This window comes from Corylus avellana, chromosome ca2 (assembly GCF_901000735.1).
Source record: "Corylus avellana chromosome ca2, CavTom2PMs-1.0".
NCBI classification, from domain to species: domain Eukaryota; kingdom Viridiplantae; phylum Streptophyta; class Magnoliopsida; order Fagales; family Betulaceae; genus Corylus; species Corylus avellana.
The window spans coordinates 930,352-944,629 of record NC_081542.1 but is presented as its reverse complement, the minus strand read 5'-3'; the positions used below and the strand labels follow the sequence as shown (position 1 = coordinate 944,629).

General features: G+C 35.6%; 3 protein-coding genes across 5 annotated transcripts; 2 read left to right on the top strand and 1 right to left on the bottom strand.

The window, feature by feature from the left end:
• The first annotated feature begins 1,084 nt into the window (after positions 1 to 1,084).
• On the top strand, positions 1,085 to 5,331 carry LOC132170391 (pre-rRNA-processing protein TSR2-like). 2 transcript variants are annotated; one of them, XM_059581360.1, is made up of 5 exons: positions 1,085 to 1,203; positions 1,403 to 1,616; positions 2,567 to 2,655; positions 3,714 to 3,812; positions 4,926 to 5,331. In XM_059581360.1, exons 2-5 carry the CDS (start codon positions 1,427 to 1,429, stop codon positions 5,169 to 5,171), a joined length of 624 nt encoding a protein of 207 aa, XP_059437343.1. In that variant the 5' UTR covers positions 1,085 to 1,203; positions 1,403 to 1,426; the 3' UTR covers positions 5,172 to 5,331. The 2 variants fall into 2 exon arrangements, with proteins under 2 accessions (XP_059437343.1, XP_059437342.1); XM_059581359.1 differs by having other exon boundaries at positions 1,085 to 1,214.
• Positions 5,332 to 6,579: 1,248 nt separating this feature from the next.
• Positions 6,580 to 9,841, top strand: LOC132171971 (protein RKD5-like). 2 transcript variants are annotated; one of them, XM_059583391.1, is made up of 5 exons: positions 6,580 to 6,733; positions 6,903 to 7,152; positions 7,922 to 8,145; positions 8,441 to 8,658; positions 9,254 to 9,841. In XM_059583391.1, the coding sequence occupies exons 1-5, from the start codon at positions 6,670 to 6,672 to the stop codon at positions 9,455 to 9,457; spliced, it is 960 nt and encodes a 319-aa protein (XP_059439374.1). In that variant the 5' UTR covers positions 6,580 to 6,669; the 3' UTR covers positions 9,458 to 9,841. The 2 variants fall into 2 exon arrangements, with proteins under 2 accessions (XP_059439374.1, XP_059439373.1); XM_059583390.1 differs by having other exon boundaries at positions 8,426 to 8,658.
• An 87-nt stretch (positions 9,842 to 9,928) lies between these two features.
• LOC132171973 (uncharacterized) lies at positions 9,929 to 12,133 on the bottom strand. The gene is made up of 2 exons (XM_059583392.1): positions 11,955 to 12,133; positions 9,929 to 10,864 (listed from the first exon to the last, which is right to left on the bottom strand). Exons 1-2 carry the CDS (start codon positions 11,969 to 11,971, stop codon positions 10,087 to 10,089), a joined length of 795 nt encoding a protein of 264 aa, XP_059439375.1. The 5' UTR covers positions 11,972 to 12,133; the 3' UTR covers positions 9,929 to 10,086.
• Positions 12,134 to 14,278: the final 2,145 nt, after the last annotated feature.

Genomic DNA, 14,278 nt, shown 5'->3' with positions numbered 1-14,278 from the left:
AGGATGAAACCGAAGGGACTTGCGGGAGAAAACGGAAAGATAGGTAATCCATATGGTGAAACATGAGAACGACGGATTGCTTAAAACCGGATGAAATCGAGTCCACCCACACAACGACCGACGGACTCATGGTGCTGAAAACGACATTAGAGCATTCCCAACAGACTCCCTTATAGGGAGTCTGTTCCCTATGTGTAGGGAATATGTCTAAAAAATAACAAAAAATGTCCTACAGCAGATTCCCTAAATGAGCTTCAACCATGAGGATCGCTATAGTAGAACCCAAAGTATAGGGTTCCACTATTGCGATCCTTATGATTATTAAATTCAAAAAAAAAAATTCTCTCTTCTTTACACTCTCCTCTCTCCTCTTACAATTCTCTCTCCTCTCTCCTCTCATATATATAATATAATTAAAAAAACAAATATTTTAATGATATAGGGAATGATTAAGGGAAGCTATTGTGGTGTATTTTGACATAAATAAGCAAAAAGTAGTTTGAATCCTTAAATATATGGAAAATGACGAGGAAGCTGCTGGGAATGCTCTTAGATGAAAAGGTAGTTGACTGGCAAACTCTGGTAATTATTATCTCTGTGGCACATCTGTCCTTTGCACCTCTCTATATATATGTGCTTTAGCCTTGATTATGTAATTGAGTATTGAAAGAGGAATTGATTCGTCTTGCTTATGTGCTTGTTCATTGGATTGAAGTGCGTGATAGATGCTTCTGACTGAATTGCCAAATTTTTTTTTTTTAATTCTTTATTTTTTGAAAAAATATATATTTTTTAAATAAAAATTTTAATTAGGTAGCCACTTTATTACTGATGATGTGGCCACTTATGTCAAGTGACGAATTTTAATTGGTCCATGTGTCAGTTACCCTTGTTAAGTCAACTAGATCAATTTGGTCTTTATCAAAATCACATATACATTTTGTGATAAAAATTAAACTACTAAAAGAGAAAAAATAAATAAAAAAATAAAACCATTTGGGGTGTTAGGTGTTTAACCCTTAAATTTAAACCACTAAAAAAACTGCCAAAAAAAAAAATATATTGTAATTTTATAACACTCGCAACAAAACATCCAGATTGAAGTTAGGGTTTTTTTTCACTCTCTCTCGTCCCTTTCTCACTCGCGGCTGTCGACACGCCGGTCGGGTTTCGTCTTGAGTATCGGATCGAGTCTCGAAGGAGGTGTGGTGCAGGTCCTTTTCCCACTGCCCTATTTGGTTTATGTGTGTTCTGTCTGTTTTCTGATGTTGTTTCGAATGATATTTGGCTCATAGCTTCTTCAATCCTAAAATGATATTTGTTTCGAATTATATTTTGTATCGTTGTGAGTTTACACGTAAGGTCCAAAGCTAAATTCGAGATACTGGTTTGCCCTATGCAGTAACGTGATATTTTAGTGAGTCCAATGGATGTTGATCGTCCGAGAGAGCTATCGGCGGAGGCTCTGGGAGTACTGAGAGAAGGCATTCATCTGGTCTTGTCTCGTTGGTGGGCGCTCCAAATGGCCGCCCAGAACGAGTGGGGCGGCCCTCACTCGGGCCAAGTGGCTGACCAGCTCGCCTACGATATCGCCTCCTGGTTTACTCAGTCCAGAGGTACTCTTTAAGTATGCTTTTTTCTTTTAGTACGAGAATTTTGGGTTAAATTAGAATTTTTATGCACTAAATCTCACATTATATGTACCGAAAATGAAAATTTGTGTACTAAATGCCATTGTTTGCTGCACTTGATTGGGTTTTATTGTTGAAATTAGCAAATTAGTGCTTAGAATGGGATATAATTGGAGTTCTATCGACGAAATCACAAACCTTTTGCCTTTTGTGAGTATTTTTTTGGTGGGAATGAAGTTTTGTGTGGTAGAGATCCTGATGTTGTGGTAGATGAGAGAATTGGTATTTCTTTTTGCCTATTATATTCATGTTTAATGGACTTTTATGACCTAAATGGAAGGTTTTTTCTAATAAATCTATGTAGTAGTTTTGTAGGCAATTAGGCTTTTGAGTTTTATGTCTTTGGGAATTCATTGAGGTTTGATTTTTTTTTTTGGTTTAATGTTGTAATTGTTTTGGGGCCACACTTGCTGGCACAGCCGAACTCTTCCCCAATCCGTGTGGAATGGGTGCTTTGCATGGGTATGAAATGGCCTCGCCTTGAGTTTCTCATGATTTTTTTTTTTTTTTTTTTTTAAAAAAAGTGATGTGTTTATTTGTTTCAAATATGCTTGTCCAGTTTTGTTTTGTTTATTTTTATCTGTTTAGTTTTTTGTTCAATCGACTTTGCAAAGCAAACTAAGGATTGATAGGGGCTCTTACTATATGAATTTGCTTAAACTAAGATTGATGTGGGTTTGGTGCTTGTTTTATGATCTAAATGATTTTATATTTAAGTTTTGTGAGTCGTTGCACTTCATTCTGGATGTAATTGATGTTTGATTTGTTTAAGATGTGGATGAGGAAACATTGGTCTATTATTATCTTCACATTGAATTGTGATTTCAATTCTTTTCCTGATATAACTTTTTTTTTTCCTTGTTTGTTTTCCCCAGAGCCGCTTTATATAGATGATTTAGAACATATGCTTCAACAAGCTCTTGAGTCTCTCAATACCTTGGCTGAGGACGGCAGCGTTGAGGAGGTATGCCTTCTTGCCATTTTTTTTGTCTAGATTTCGTGAGATCATGGTAGTTCTTTGATCGCATCTCTTCCTCCCCTAGCAAAGGGTGGAATCTTTTCTTTAGTATTCACTCCTGGTAGTACCTTACATAAGAACGCCTATCATGTGTAGTGCTTCTTTATGAAACCTAAAAATTACAAATACACCTATATTTCTTCTGACGGTATTATTTATCAGCTTTCTGATGTACCTTTATTTGAGATATTGGAATTTTTTGGCTGAAGGATTGTGACTTTTAAAGATTTTTTATTACTAGTAGCTTAAGGTTAATGACTTCATAGAGGGTTTTTAATTGATATAATATAAGAAAGAATGGGAGTTAGTAGCCTAGGGACTTTGGATAGTACTTATAAATATTGTTTTTAATGTTTGGCTTAAGTGAGGCCTTATTGTGCCTGGATTTTGTATATGCTCAGAATTCAAAGAAAAGTGAAAGAAGAAGGATGAAATGAATTTTGATGTAGTCTCGCCATCATAGAATTGATGGTATGCTGAACATTTCATTTACCAAAGTTCATAATATTCTTCAGAAGCCTTGCTTTTGTAGACGCAAAATCTTAATAAGAGATGGGAAAATTAAAAATTACTAACTAGAGAGGGAAAATACTTCCTTATAATTAAGAAAGATTCAAAGAAAGCTAAAAAATTCAGTCCTTAAACTATGTTGGTTTTGAAATGTTCTTGAACAGAGACAGCAATCACTGGTTCTGCAGTTTTGCTCAATCAATTTTAGGGAAAATGCTTCTGTTGTTTGTGGAGTGCAAATGCCTAACAAACTAAATTTTTTAGGTTTAAGTACATGCAAATTATTAATATCAAATTAACGATCTTTAGAAATTTAAACCTGGTTTTGGTAATTTATCATTGACCTTGCTTCTTTAGGCAGTTTTGATCAATTGGTCAAGATTTTTGCAGTTAGAATGTCATTTTATTATATGCTTCTGTTATCTGATTAATTTTTCAAATGAGAGTAATCTGTCTTGTTGGTTTTTGTGTTTTTGCATTCTCATACCATACAGGTAGCTGAAAAATTGATGATTATGCATGAAGAATGTTTGGAAGGGAATTTCAAGTCTATTGAAAGCCTAAGGAAAGTTTCGGTTCCTCATGTCAGACAGGTATTCATATATCAAACTCTTGGCCTAAATCATGTCCACTTCCTAAATCAAGTTCCTTAAATTTATATGATGGTCAGATCATATAAATTGGGACAGTAGAGGTAGTATATAATATAACAAGATTTTAAATATATAATTTCTATATTATATATTACAAATTTATGCCAATGACCTTGGGCCAAATGGCACCTCCATATAAAAATAATGGGGGTGGTGGTGACGTCAGGGGTTCAAGTCTTATGGATTGCATTAGTTACTTATAAAAACACAATGGGCTGTCTATAGGAAGGAAATTGCTCTTTCTTTTTTTTGCTGCACTATTATGTTAAAAAGCTATAAAGATAGTATGGGGGGTTTGGACCTAGCGGATGATCCTTTTAAGGTTAAGAGAAGTAGTGCCTTCTGTGGTGTAAGATCTGCTAGAGAATTTTCAAATGGCTCTGCCTTACAATATTAGACAACCTATTATGCTGCGTGGTGAGAGTATTATTTCCTGTTTCAATTAGAAGGTTTGGTTAAGAAATGCCAGATTCTACCAAGTATACAATTGGAACCTGATTCATCGTCTTATTATTATTATTTTGGATTTAGTTGTAAGAGTCTGTGCAGTGCCGTCAATGGCTTATTTTACTTTGTCGAAAGCTGAACAGTAATATTAATAGTGTTTCCAGTGAATCCCCAAGAGAGTTGATAAAAACTTAAGCCCTTAACCCCGGGGGGGAGGTTGGCTAGAGTGGTAAGGATTTTGGTCTTGGTAACATTCTCATCAGATATAATGGCCAAATTTTCTTGAGTGCAAACATATTCTTAGGGCCTTGCCCACCAGCAAAACCAAAGTCTTACCGGATCCGTGTAAAGGGAGCGCTTTGCATGGGTCTGGGGTTTACCTGACAAGGGTGAGTACATGAAACAACCTTCCTTTGGAAGGGTTTCCCTTTTTTTTTTTTCTTTTTTTTTGAAGTTGATAAATACTTAAGCTTTTTTATGTAAGAGAATTTATAATTGTTAGGTCTGGCATGTGAGCCATTATGTTGCAAGTGTTGCAGTCAATGGTATGATGTTTTGTCAAATTTTAGATTTATAATTATCTCATTATTTTCGATTCTATACCAGGTTGTGAATGATGATGATGCCGACAGCGACAATGATGTTAGCGGAAATGATGCGAACAAGAATGATGATTTGTCAAATATGATGCCGGATGATTCATCAAATATGGCGCTTGATGCGCCAGAGTTGCTGTCAAATTCAAGTTATATAGATATGCCAGTCAATGAACCTAGACCCAAGTTGGCAACTGAAGCAGAAGATGGATGGGTCCAAGTTGGACGCAGACGAAATAGGGGTAAAAGAAATTAGGTTGAGACTATGTACCGCAAATCTCTTCTTCCTTGCTACCCCCTCACCCGAAATAGTATGAATGTGTTCTTAGTTGCGTTATAATTATTGTAAAAATTTTGGTTTGCGTTATACTGGCTTCGTTTTACAATGCTTTATGGGAACGAGCAGCTTGAAATTATTGAAACTCGCCACCAACTTATGAGGTTCTTTTATGTTCCCTCTATTTTAAATTAAATGGACAGAACTTGTTTTTTCTGTCCTTTTGCTGAAGAAAAAAAAAAAAAATCTGTACTTTTGATTTACTATCTGGCAGATCACGTGGTCAAGGATGGACTGAAATGAAATATTTTGACAGGCTCTTTAGAGTCCCTCCACTCCCATTTTGACAGCATGTCCAATCATTAATTGGCTCTATCTTTTATTTGTAAAATTTATCGTTCAATAATATGTGAGACTTCACGTGAATTTCACATATTTAATAATAAATTTGTTCATGTAAAAGAGAGTCATTTCTCAAAAAACTTATTAAGGAAATCAACTATAACAAATAATGCCCCGGGTGCATGCTTGATAAGTGGTGCGAAAAGTCAGAGAATGGATAATAAAAAGTGAGATCAGATTCTGTCGTTTACTGAAACGACCGTTGGAGACTTGGAGTAAGTTCCGTTGGTTGGTGTGATTAGGTGCTGTTTGGTTGGCTAAATTTTCATGAAAACCCAACACTTCAAGCAATTTAGTTCTAAAAGGGAAATTAATTATATTTTATTTTATTTTAAATTGAATTGGCAGAATTTTCTCTTTCCTATTCAAATTATGTCAAAGCCTCACTTTTATTTCACTTCTATTTTGTTATATTGATCTAATCCAAAACACTGTCACGTTAGGATAATAAGATAGTACTGAAATAAAATAAAAGTATAATTTATAACATTATATTACTAACAAGGAATGAGAACAACCCTTGTTATTAGTTTACCGATTTTTTTGAGACAACTTATTTCAAAAGCTTAAACTGATAGGAAATAATCTAATTTAATTATTTAAGTTATATTCATATACTCACTTTCACACGTGGTTTCAAACTCTCAATTAATAAGTGATGAGTAATGATAAACATAACGCTGGCGTGCATGAACAATCATGCTCAACAATTTTTTTTCTTTAATTAAAATATTAAAAAAAAATTCTTGGGCGTGTATGAACATATCATGCACGCCAGCGTTGTATGAATCATTACTCAATAAGTGATAGTCTGAAAATATTTAAATGAAATAAAAGGTAAATACTGAAGATAGGGTTTAAACTTGTGTTATGTGATATAATATTAAATAACAACTTCTGGTAAAAGCTTTAGCTAATAAAAATGATTATTTAATTTATATATTCTAAACAAAACCAACCAAAAAAAACATGATGCAAACTTGTTAGAAAACGCGGCTGCTTCATCGGCCTTTTCACTTTTCCAAATGGTTCCTTGAAGCACTTGTTTTTCAATGATCAACTTCTATTCTTCCCCATGGATTCTTCTCAAACCCATGTATTAAGAGCTCTCTTAATCTTTCAAAGCACCATTAATGAAGGTAGCCGAACCCCCTTGCTTTTCCGAAGTGCGCAGTTGTCTGTTAATTCTTCTTTTTCTTGTTCCAAAAAAAAAAAAAAAAAGAATTCAATGTCGTATTTTCTTACAGATTTGAAGCTACCATTTTGAATCATTTTTTTTTTTCTCCTGATTTATCATTTTTTGTTCAGAGTTGATCAGGAGTTTGCATGTGTACCGATCGGAGGATGGGAAGGAAAATGAAGTTGAGAGGGAGTTTTTGTTCTCGCCCAGTGGATCGTACACGGAAATGGAAGCTAACCCAGCTCTCATATCGCTTAAGTTTCGGGTTTCCGAAGTGTTTGAAGGGCTTGTGAAGGGTTTTTGGGTTTGCATTTTTGCATTTCATGCCGATCGCCCACCTCTTTCTTCATGCATTCCTTCTCTACTCTCAATCTCCAGGTACCCTGGCCTCCGAATTCTCTCTCTCTCTCTCTCTCTGTTTTTTTTTTTTTTTTTTTTTTTTAAAAGATAAATTTTATTATCTGTCTGAATTTGAGGGTTATTGATTGAATTAACTTAATGGGTTACTGTTTGATTTTTATGATATACACTATAGGATGATTAATTTTTGACTTGGGCATGCAAGGACTGGTGTTTGTTAGATAAGATAAGCCGATGATGTTACTGATTGAATAAAAGTCCATAGAAATAGAATGATGCATTTTAATCAAAAACCCCACTCTTTGGTGTCATAATTATTTTGCTATAGCTAGTCTCAGATCATGTGCCATAGATTCTTGCTTTTCCTTAAAACACTTTCCCAATAGGCTTTCCCTTTTGTTGGCCTTTCTTCTAATAGGCTGTTTGGGCAGGAAAATAAGCAAAGTGGTAGCCATATATGGACCCAAATCTATTTCAAGCCATCACTTTTTGCCTTTTTATCTCTTCTGAAGCCATGCCTTCAGATAAATAGCTGTACTGATTACATTGCTGGAAGTCACACTCTCAGTAAAGCAGCAGAGTTGTCTGCCATAAATGTTTCATGATTTCTTTTTCTTTTCTTTTCTTTTTTTAATTTTTCAAAATTTAGAAGTAGTGGAGATGCTTGCATATGAAATTTATGGTCACCCTGTTTCTCCTTGGTGATACTTGATGTTCTGATGCATTCTCTCTCTTTTTGTTACAAATTGTTGAGGCTTGGACCTAACTTTCTTTTTAAATTACTCAGAAATCCCAATCTGAAGTCAGTACCAACATTGGCAGATGATCTTGAAATTATTTTTCAGTTGGGCTGCAGAATGGGCGACAAAGAGCCATCAAAATTTCCAATGAAGGAGAGTGATGATACTTACCATCAATCAAGAAAAAGTATGCCCGCGCTTCATCAGGATCTGAACTGTCTTCCCATGTCTGAACTATCTGAAGATCAACAAAAGGAACCCTGTTCACCAGGTTTAATGCATGTGCACTCTGCCTTGTGTAAAACATCAAAAGAACTAACTTTCTACATGATGTTTATCATTGACTAGCTTCTTTCTGCAATTGTGTTGTTGACTCCATTCAGCTCCTTTGTGAAACGGGTTGTTTTATAGGATTCAGTTTCGATGTCCGAGGTTATGTTGGAAGAAACAACAATTCCTCTCTGGACAATAATGGATAATGTTTCATTTAATTCTTGCATTTTGAGTTTAGAAATTGACTGAATTCTCCAAATTTGATACCTTATAGATAGGATGGAAGATTGCAGGTATTGCAGAGAGTAAGAAAAAGAGGGCGGCCAGTGAAGATGTTGCAAGAATTGCTCTACCTGATCTGGCCAAGTATTTCGATCTTCCAATCGTTGAAGCTTCGAGAAATTTGAAAGTCGGACTTACAGTTCTCAAGAAAAAATGTAGAGAATTTGGTATTGCTCGTTGGCCACATAGGAAGATCAAATCCCTCGGCAGTCTCATTCAAGATCTACAGGTCTTTTCTCTTTCCCCTTCTTAATATTTTAACTTTTGCTGCACTAAGTCATCCTAAACAATTTTCCTCACCCCTTTAAAAGGTGGAAGGATGTGCATGGTGAGTAATGATATGCATTACCATCCCCTAATTCCCTCAAAGCCTATGTGGCGTGACCCTCGTAGCATTTTGTGCATTGAGATTGGTTTTATGGTAGGAGGTACCATGCCATTTGGGGATGGGGAAAGTAACGAATAGAATTAATCTGTGCATGGCATACGGGCCGACTTTTTCTCACAACATTATATTAAGCTTTTCTAGATTCCAGGTTTGCAACTTAGAAATTAATTGAATTTGATGTTATAGTCCTAGGAGCATTTAGTATTTTAACTATCCACTTTTATTATTCAATTTAAAATAATTTTTTTAATCTATTTTCAGTATTCCCAAAGAGGAGAGGAAATAAGATATATGTTTTTAATTCTTACATGGTTGAATTGTTCAATAGTACACCTGCATATGTTAATCAGCATGCATGCGCTCGAGTGTGCGAGCACTTCCACAAACACATCTGAAAATTATACATGCACAGCTGTTAATCGAGCATCATTTATAGGAAGAGGCAAAACGCCAACAGCAGGAGAATGAGGCTGCAGCCATGGCAGTGGCAAAAAGGCAAAGGATGCTGGAGAGAGAAAAAGAAACTATAGAGAGAAAACCCTTCATAGAGTTGAGAAGTGAGACCAAGAGATTCAGGCAAGATGTTTTCAAAAGGAGGCACAGAGCTAGAGCTCTTAGAAATCATGGTCCATCAGCCTAAAGCAATAAAGGTAGAGACTAACAAAGTACATATCAGAAGAGTAGGAGCAAGAACAAACCATATTTAATTTGTATAAAAGTTGGCTTTCTATTGGCACAGTTGTGCTTCCTATTGTGGTCTTTCCCTATCTTTTGTGGTTTGCCACCATATGTGCGTTTACATGAGATTTTCAGCTCACTTTTTCTCTCTTTTTTCCCCCTTTTCTTGCCCCTATTGCATGTTTTATATGCGTTGGACTTTCATTTGGGTTGAACCTGTTCCACTGGTCAAGCATGAACTCAGTATCAACCCAAGTGCCCAACCCAGACAAAGAAGCAAATCTGTTAACGGCAGCGGTCACCCATAAGCATAATATCGATCCTGAGTACCTTCGCATTAACTAAAATTCAGAAGTCAAGATATAACAGAAAAGTCAATCAATGTTCTACGCACAAAACCTAGAAAGTCATAACACCAAAATGCACATAGAGATTGAAAGGAACATGCACATCTCATTGTTCTACGCACAAAACCTAGAAAGTTAATAACACCAAAATGCACCTACAGATTGAAAGGAACATGCACATCTCATTGGAACACCAAAAATAGATCACAATATCAGCATTAAATTCCCTGGCCAGAGTGCCTGATCACTGCCTAGATCTCGACTCAGCCCGTCTTGCTTCATCTGGTGTTGAAGGGAACAACTCCACGTATCTAGATCCAATTGTCATCTTATCCTTGCACATTGCTTTCTTAGCCTCCTCTGAAGAAGCAAACTCTACATATGCTTCTCCAGTAGCTTTCCCATCCGGGCGACACGCAATGTGTACCCTTTCTTCTATGAGCTTGAAATCCCGGAAAAAATCAACAATTTCAGCTTTCTTTGCAGAGAATGGGAGACCACGCATCTTCAATATTTCAGTGTATTCCAGCTGCTCCTTATCACTGAACCTCTTTGATCGAGATGGAGGAGGGCTTCCATGGTAGTCATTATCGTAAATTCCTTCATAGTTTACCTCTGCAGCAACAGCATTGTAATAATCCTGCCTCTTGCATCTGAAAACTTCCACGTACCTCCGACCCATGTTCTGTCGATCTCTCTGTATAGCAAACTCAACCTGCATGGATCCGGCAAAGACAACAAAGGCTTCTCCTGAGAACCGCCCACTCTTGTTAACCAGCAAAACATCCACGATGTCCAGTCCAGCAAAGAATTTGAAAATGTCAATGTCGGTGCAGTTGAAGGGAAGCCCCCTGAGCCGAACCACTGGAAAGGGAGGGGGCTGAAAGCCACCACCAAAGCCATAAGGTTGAAAGCCACTTGTGCTGCTGCTCACTGCGAAGTAGGGATTGGATTCCATCATTCTTTGTCTCTTTGAGCCGACCTCGTACCCGTCCGAAACCCCCCCGCTTCCCAACATTGCCCTTCAATTATAAATACCCACAAAAGAAAAGAAAAAAAATCCCCCACTAAACCTGTTAATAAAACCAAACCCAACCCACGATTCCCTGACACCTAACTCTTTATCACTACATTTTTAATCCTCAAACAAAATTATGCTAACTCTCTTTAAAACAACCAACATATAAAGTTATAAACCCCACACACTCATCAAAACATAAGTTTGCAAAAGCAATGGAAAATCAAGCCTCTACAAAACAATACTTAGCAGTGACACATCATCATTAAAGCATGACATACGCAAATTGAACACGTCGACAATAATTATACATTACAAAGAGCTAAAAAGTAATGAATTAATCAGGTGAGTAAAAGAAATAAAAGAAGTTCACTTCCTAAGCTAATCAACTCCCACAGTTTGCTAATAGCACATCCTAACTTCAATAGTAAGTATTACCAGCAAAATGGAAAATTAAGAAAGGAACACATAGCATACACCAACAATTATAAGAGAATAAGATAATCTGTTCAAAAACTAGGCGCTAAACCAGTCGCTAACTCCTCCCTAGATGAGATGCTACATGGAGAAAGATTAAGTTCACATTTGCCAAAAAAGACTGAATTACTTTTTTTTTTTTTTTAATTAAAAAGTCAGTGTGCAAAATTATTAATAAATTATTTTGAGACCTAAGACTTCTAAATTGCAATAATGCATGAAACACCGCCGGACGATAAACATATCCCACTGTCAAAAAGGGTTATAATTTTACGCTGATTTTTCTAATTTGCATAACTTTTCAGGAAATCAAACCAAAAATCATGATTTTTAATTGACCAAATACCAAGCGGTTAAAATCCAGACAAAATTTTCTATTCTTTTTATTTCTATTGAGAAAATGAACCTAAAACCAAAGGTTTCTATTACCCTCAAATTCAGTTTCTAATTCATAAAACTAAATCATCAAAAGCCCTAAATCCCATCCATCATCATTATCAAACAACGAATTTACGGCTTTGACATAGCAAACGACAACACGAAGAAAAACAATCGCGAGAAACAGACAGAAAATTATACAAACGAAGCATCGAAGAGATCAGATTTTATCAACTTACCCTCTCGATCCGTACATGGCTACGACGCTTTATTGGGCCTTCCGGAAACGTTCGATTCTCTGAAGAAGAAAAAAGAAGACCTGAATGTTGAAGAAAGCAAAACCCTAACAGAACGTCGTCGTATAGGGAATGGAAGAAAAACCCCAACTCTCAATCAATAGGCCAGTGCCAGTCCGTCCCTTCTGTGATATTTATTTCGTTCTCGTTTTGTTCCAAATTGAGCTTGCTTATAATTACTGAAATATCCTTGGAGTCAATCAGGACAACTCATTATAGAAGCATATGCTATTTTCGCAAATGTTTTTATTTTACAAAAATATGAATTTAAATCCATTATTTGCGATTTCAGATATTTGCTTAATTTAATTTTTTTAAGATAAATGTATTTTTTGTCAATGTGTTTTGAGGTTTTGACAAAATAGTTTTCTAAATTTTAAAAGCGGGTTCCTACAATCCTACTTTTAGAAAAGTTAACAAAATTTATTAATATGTTATGTTAGAATCAATCATTACGTAATATAAATCATTTACAAACAAAATATTAAAATTATAAAATATATATAAAAAAGAAAAAGCAATGAATAGGAGTGAAATTTAAAACCACCTAATCGCAACCGCAAGCAGTTAGTAAAAATCGCTAACTGGTTAGACGGTTGCGGTTAGCGGTTAGTGGGTTTTAAAAATCCACTAATTGTTATCTGCTTTCTTAAAATATATATATTTTTAGTATATATATAAATAATATGTAATGTATAACAACATGTCATTGTATTGTAGTGGTGAGTGTTCCTTCAGGCCACATAGGTGGCTAGGGTTCGATCTCCTGCAATGTTGATTAAATTTCACTTTCAATATTTTTACTTATATAAAAAATATATTATATAATATAAATCTTAAGGTGAAACAACATCGTGTTTTCTGTTTCCTCTCCCATTTCTGTGTTTGTTAGGCAATCACCACAAAGAACCAGAACAAGGAGATTAAAATTCAAACATAGAAGAAGAGGACTCCACATATAGGAGAGGAAACAACCGCTTTTTGGACTGCCCCACACCAGGAGATCTCGCATGACGGAAGCCTCTCGAACTAATTCTTAAACACACCCACTTATCAATCTCACCCTCGTCGCCGAAAATCCACCATAAATCCCGACAAAAATTATCAGAAACTCTCAGATTCGGAGATTCCTACTTGTTCACATCAAGGTTATATAAGGAAAACACTAAAAACTATCTCTCTCTCTGAATCCGTCTGTGTGCTTTCTCTTTCTCACCTGTTTTTTGGTGTGCTTTTTGAGTTTTTGTGCTTGACCTCATCTCCCTCTGTCTCACTATTCTTGTATATTCACATCACACTCTTAACCTCATCTCTCTCCCTCTGTGTGACGATTTTGATGCTATTTTGGCCGTCATATGATAACTATTGAAGCGTGAAGCCTATGCTTTGGCCTTGGGTAAGCTTCTGCACTGGAGGAAGTTAGGATGCTTTGTTAAAAACATGCTTGTCCCACATCGAGAAAAGCTACGAAGACTCCTCTTTCAAATATCTATAAATTGATATTTCGTGGGTAAGGCGTGGGCCAACTAACGAGAGTTACAAATATGCCCTTGATTCTCAGCTAATTGACTTAGCTAAGCCGGCTCAATTGTTAAGCTTGGCTTCTTAAGTTCAATTTTTTTTTTTATAAAAAAAAAGCCGGTTAACTACTAATTGGTTTAATTAACCGTTAATTAGGTGGTTATTTGTTTAGCGTTAGTAGTTTTAGTCACTAATTGTTAACTGTAATTGCCTTTTTACTCCTAGCAATGAAGAAGACGAATGGTTAAGGGTTGTTTGATAGGGAGAGCCATAAATTGATACATATTAGATGATTGATGATTACATAAGAAGTTGGATAGACCAATTTAGAATATAATCAATGAAGAAGAATGATGAAGGATTGTTTCCGATTTATGATTTGCAAGGGAGAGCAATAAATGCATCCATTTTTATTATTATTATTATTTGAAGTGAAATTGATCCATATTAGATCATTGATGTTTACATGGAAAAATTACATAAACAATAAAAATAAGGGTTAAATACTAAATTAGTCCCTAGGGTTTCACAACTTTATTTTTTCCCTCCTGGATTTTCATTTTTATCATAGGAGGTCCCTGTGGTTTTGATAAGTGACCAAATTAGTCCATCCGTTAGTTGACCGTTAGTTGACCGTTAAACTGGACATGTGGACCAATCAGACGTCGACACGTGGCACATATATTAATTTTTTTTAATTAAAAAAATGTTTTTTTTTTTAAAAAAACATTAAAAAAATATATTAA

Excerpts from the sequence above, each read along its gene's own strand:
- LOC132170391 (XM_059581360.1), top strand. The coding sequence starts at position 1,427 with ATGGATGTTGATCGTCCGAGAGAGCTATCGGCGGAGGCTCTGGGAGTA. Across the intron at positions 2,656-3,713 it reads AGGACGGCAGCGTTGAGGAG|GTAGCTGAAAAATTGATGAT; the intron begins GTATGCCTTCTT and ends CATACCATACAG. Across the intron at positions 3,813-4,925 it reads CGGTTCCTCATGTCAGACAG|GTTGTGAATGATGATGATGC; the intron begins GTATTCATATAT and ends ATTCTATACCAG.
- LOC132171971 (XM_059583390.1), top strand. The coding sequence starts at position 6,670 with ATGGATTCTTCTCAAACCCATGTATTAAGAGCTCTCTTAATCTTTCAA. Across the intron at positions 7,153-7,921 it reads TCTCTACTCTCAATCTCCAG|AAATCCCAATCTGAAGTCAG; the intron begins GTACCCTGGCCT and ends TAAATTACTCAG. Across the intron at positions 8,146-8,425 it reads AAAGGAACCCTGTTCACCAG|GATGGAAGATTGCAGGTATT; the intron begins GTTTAATGCATG and ends CCTTATAGATAG.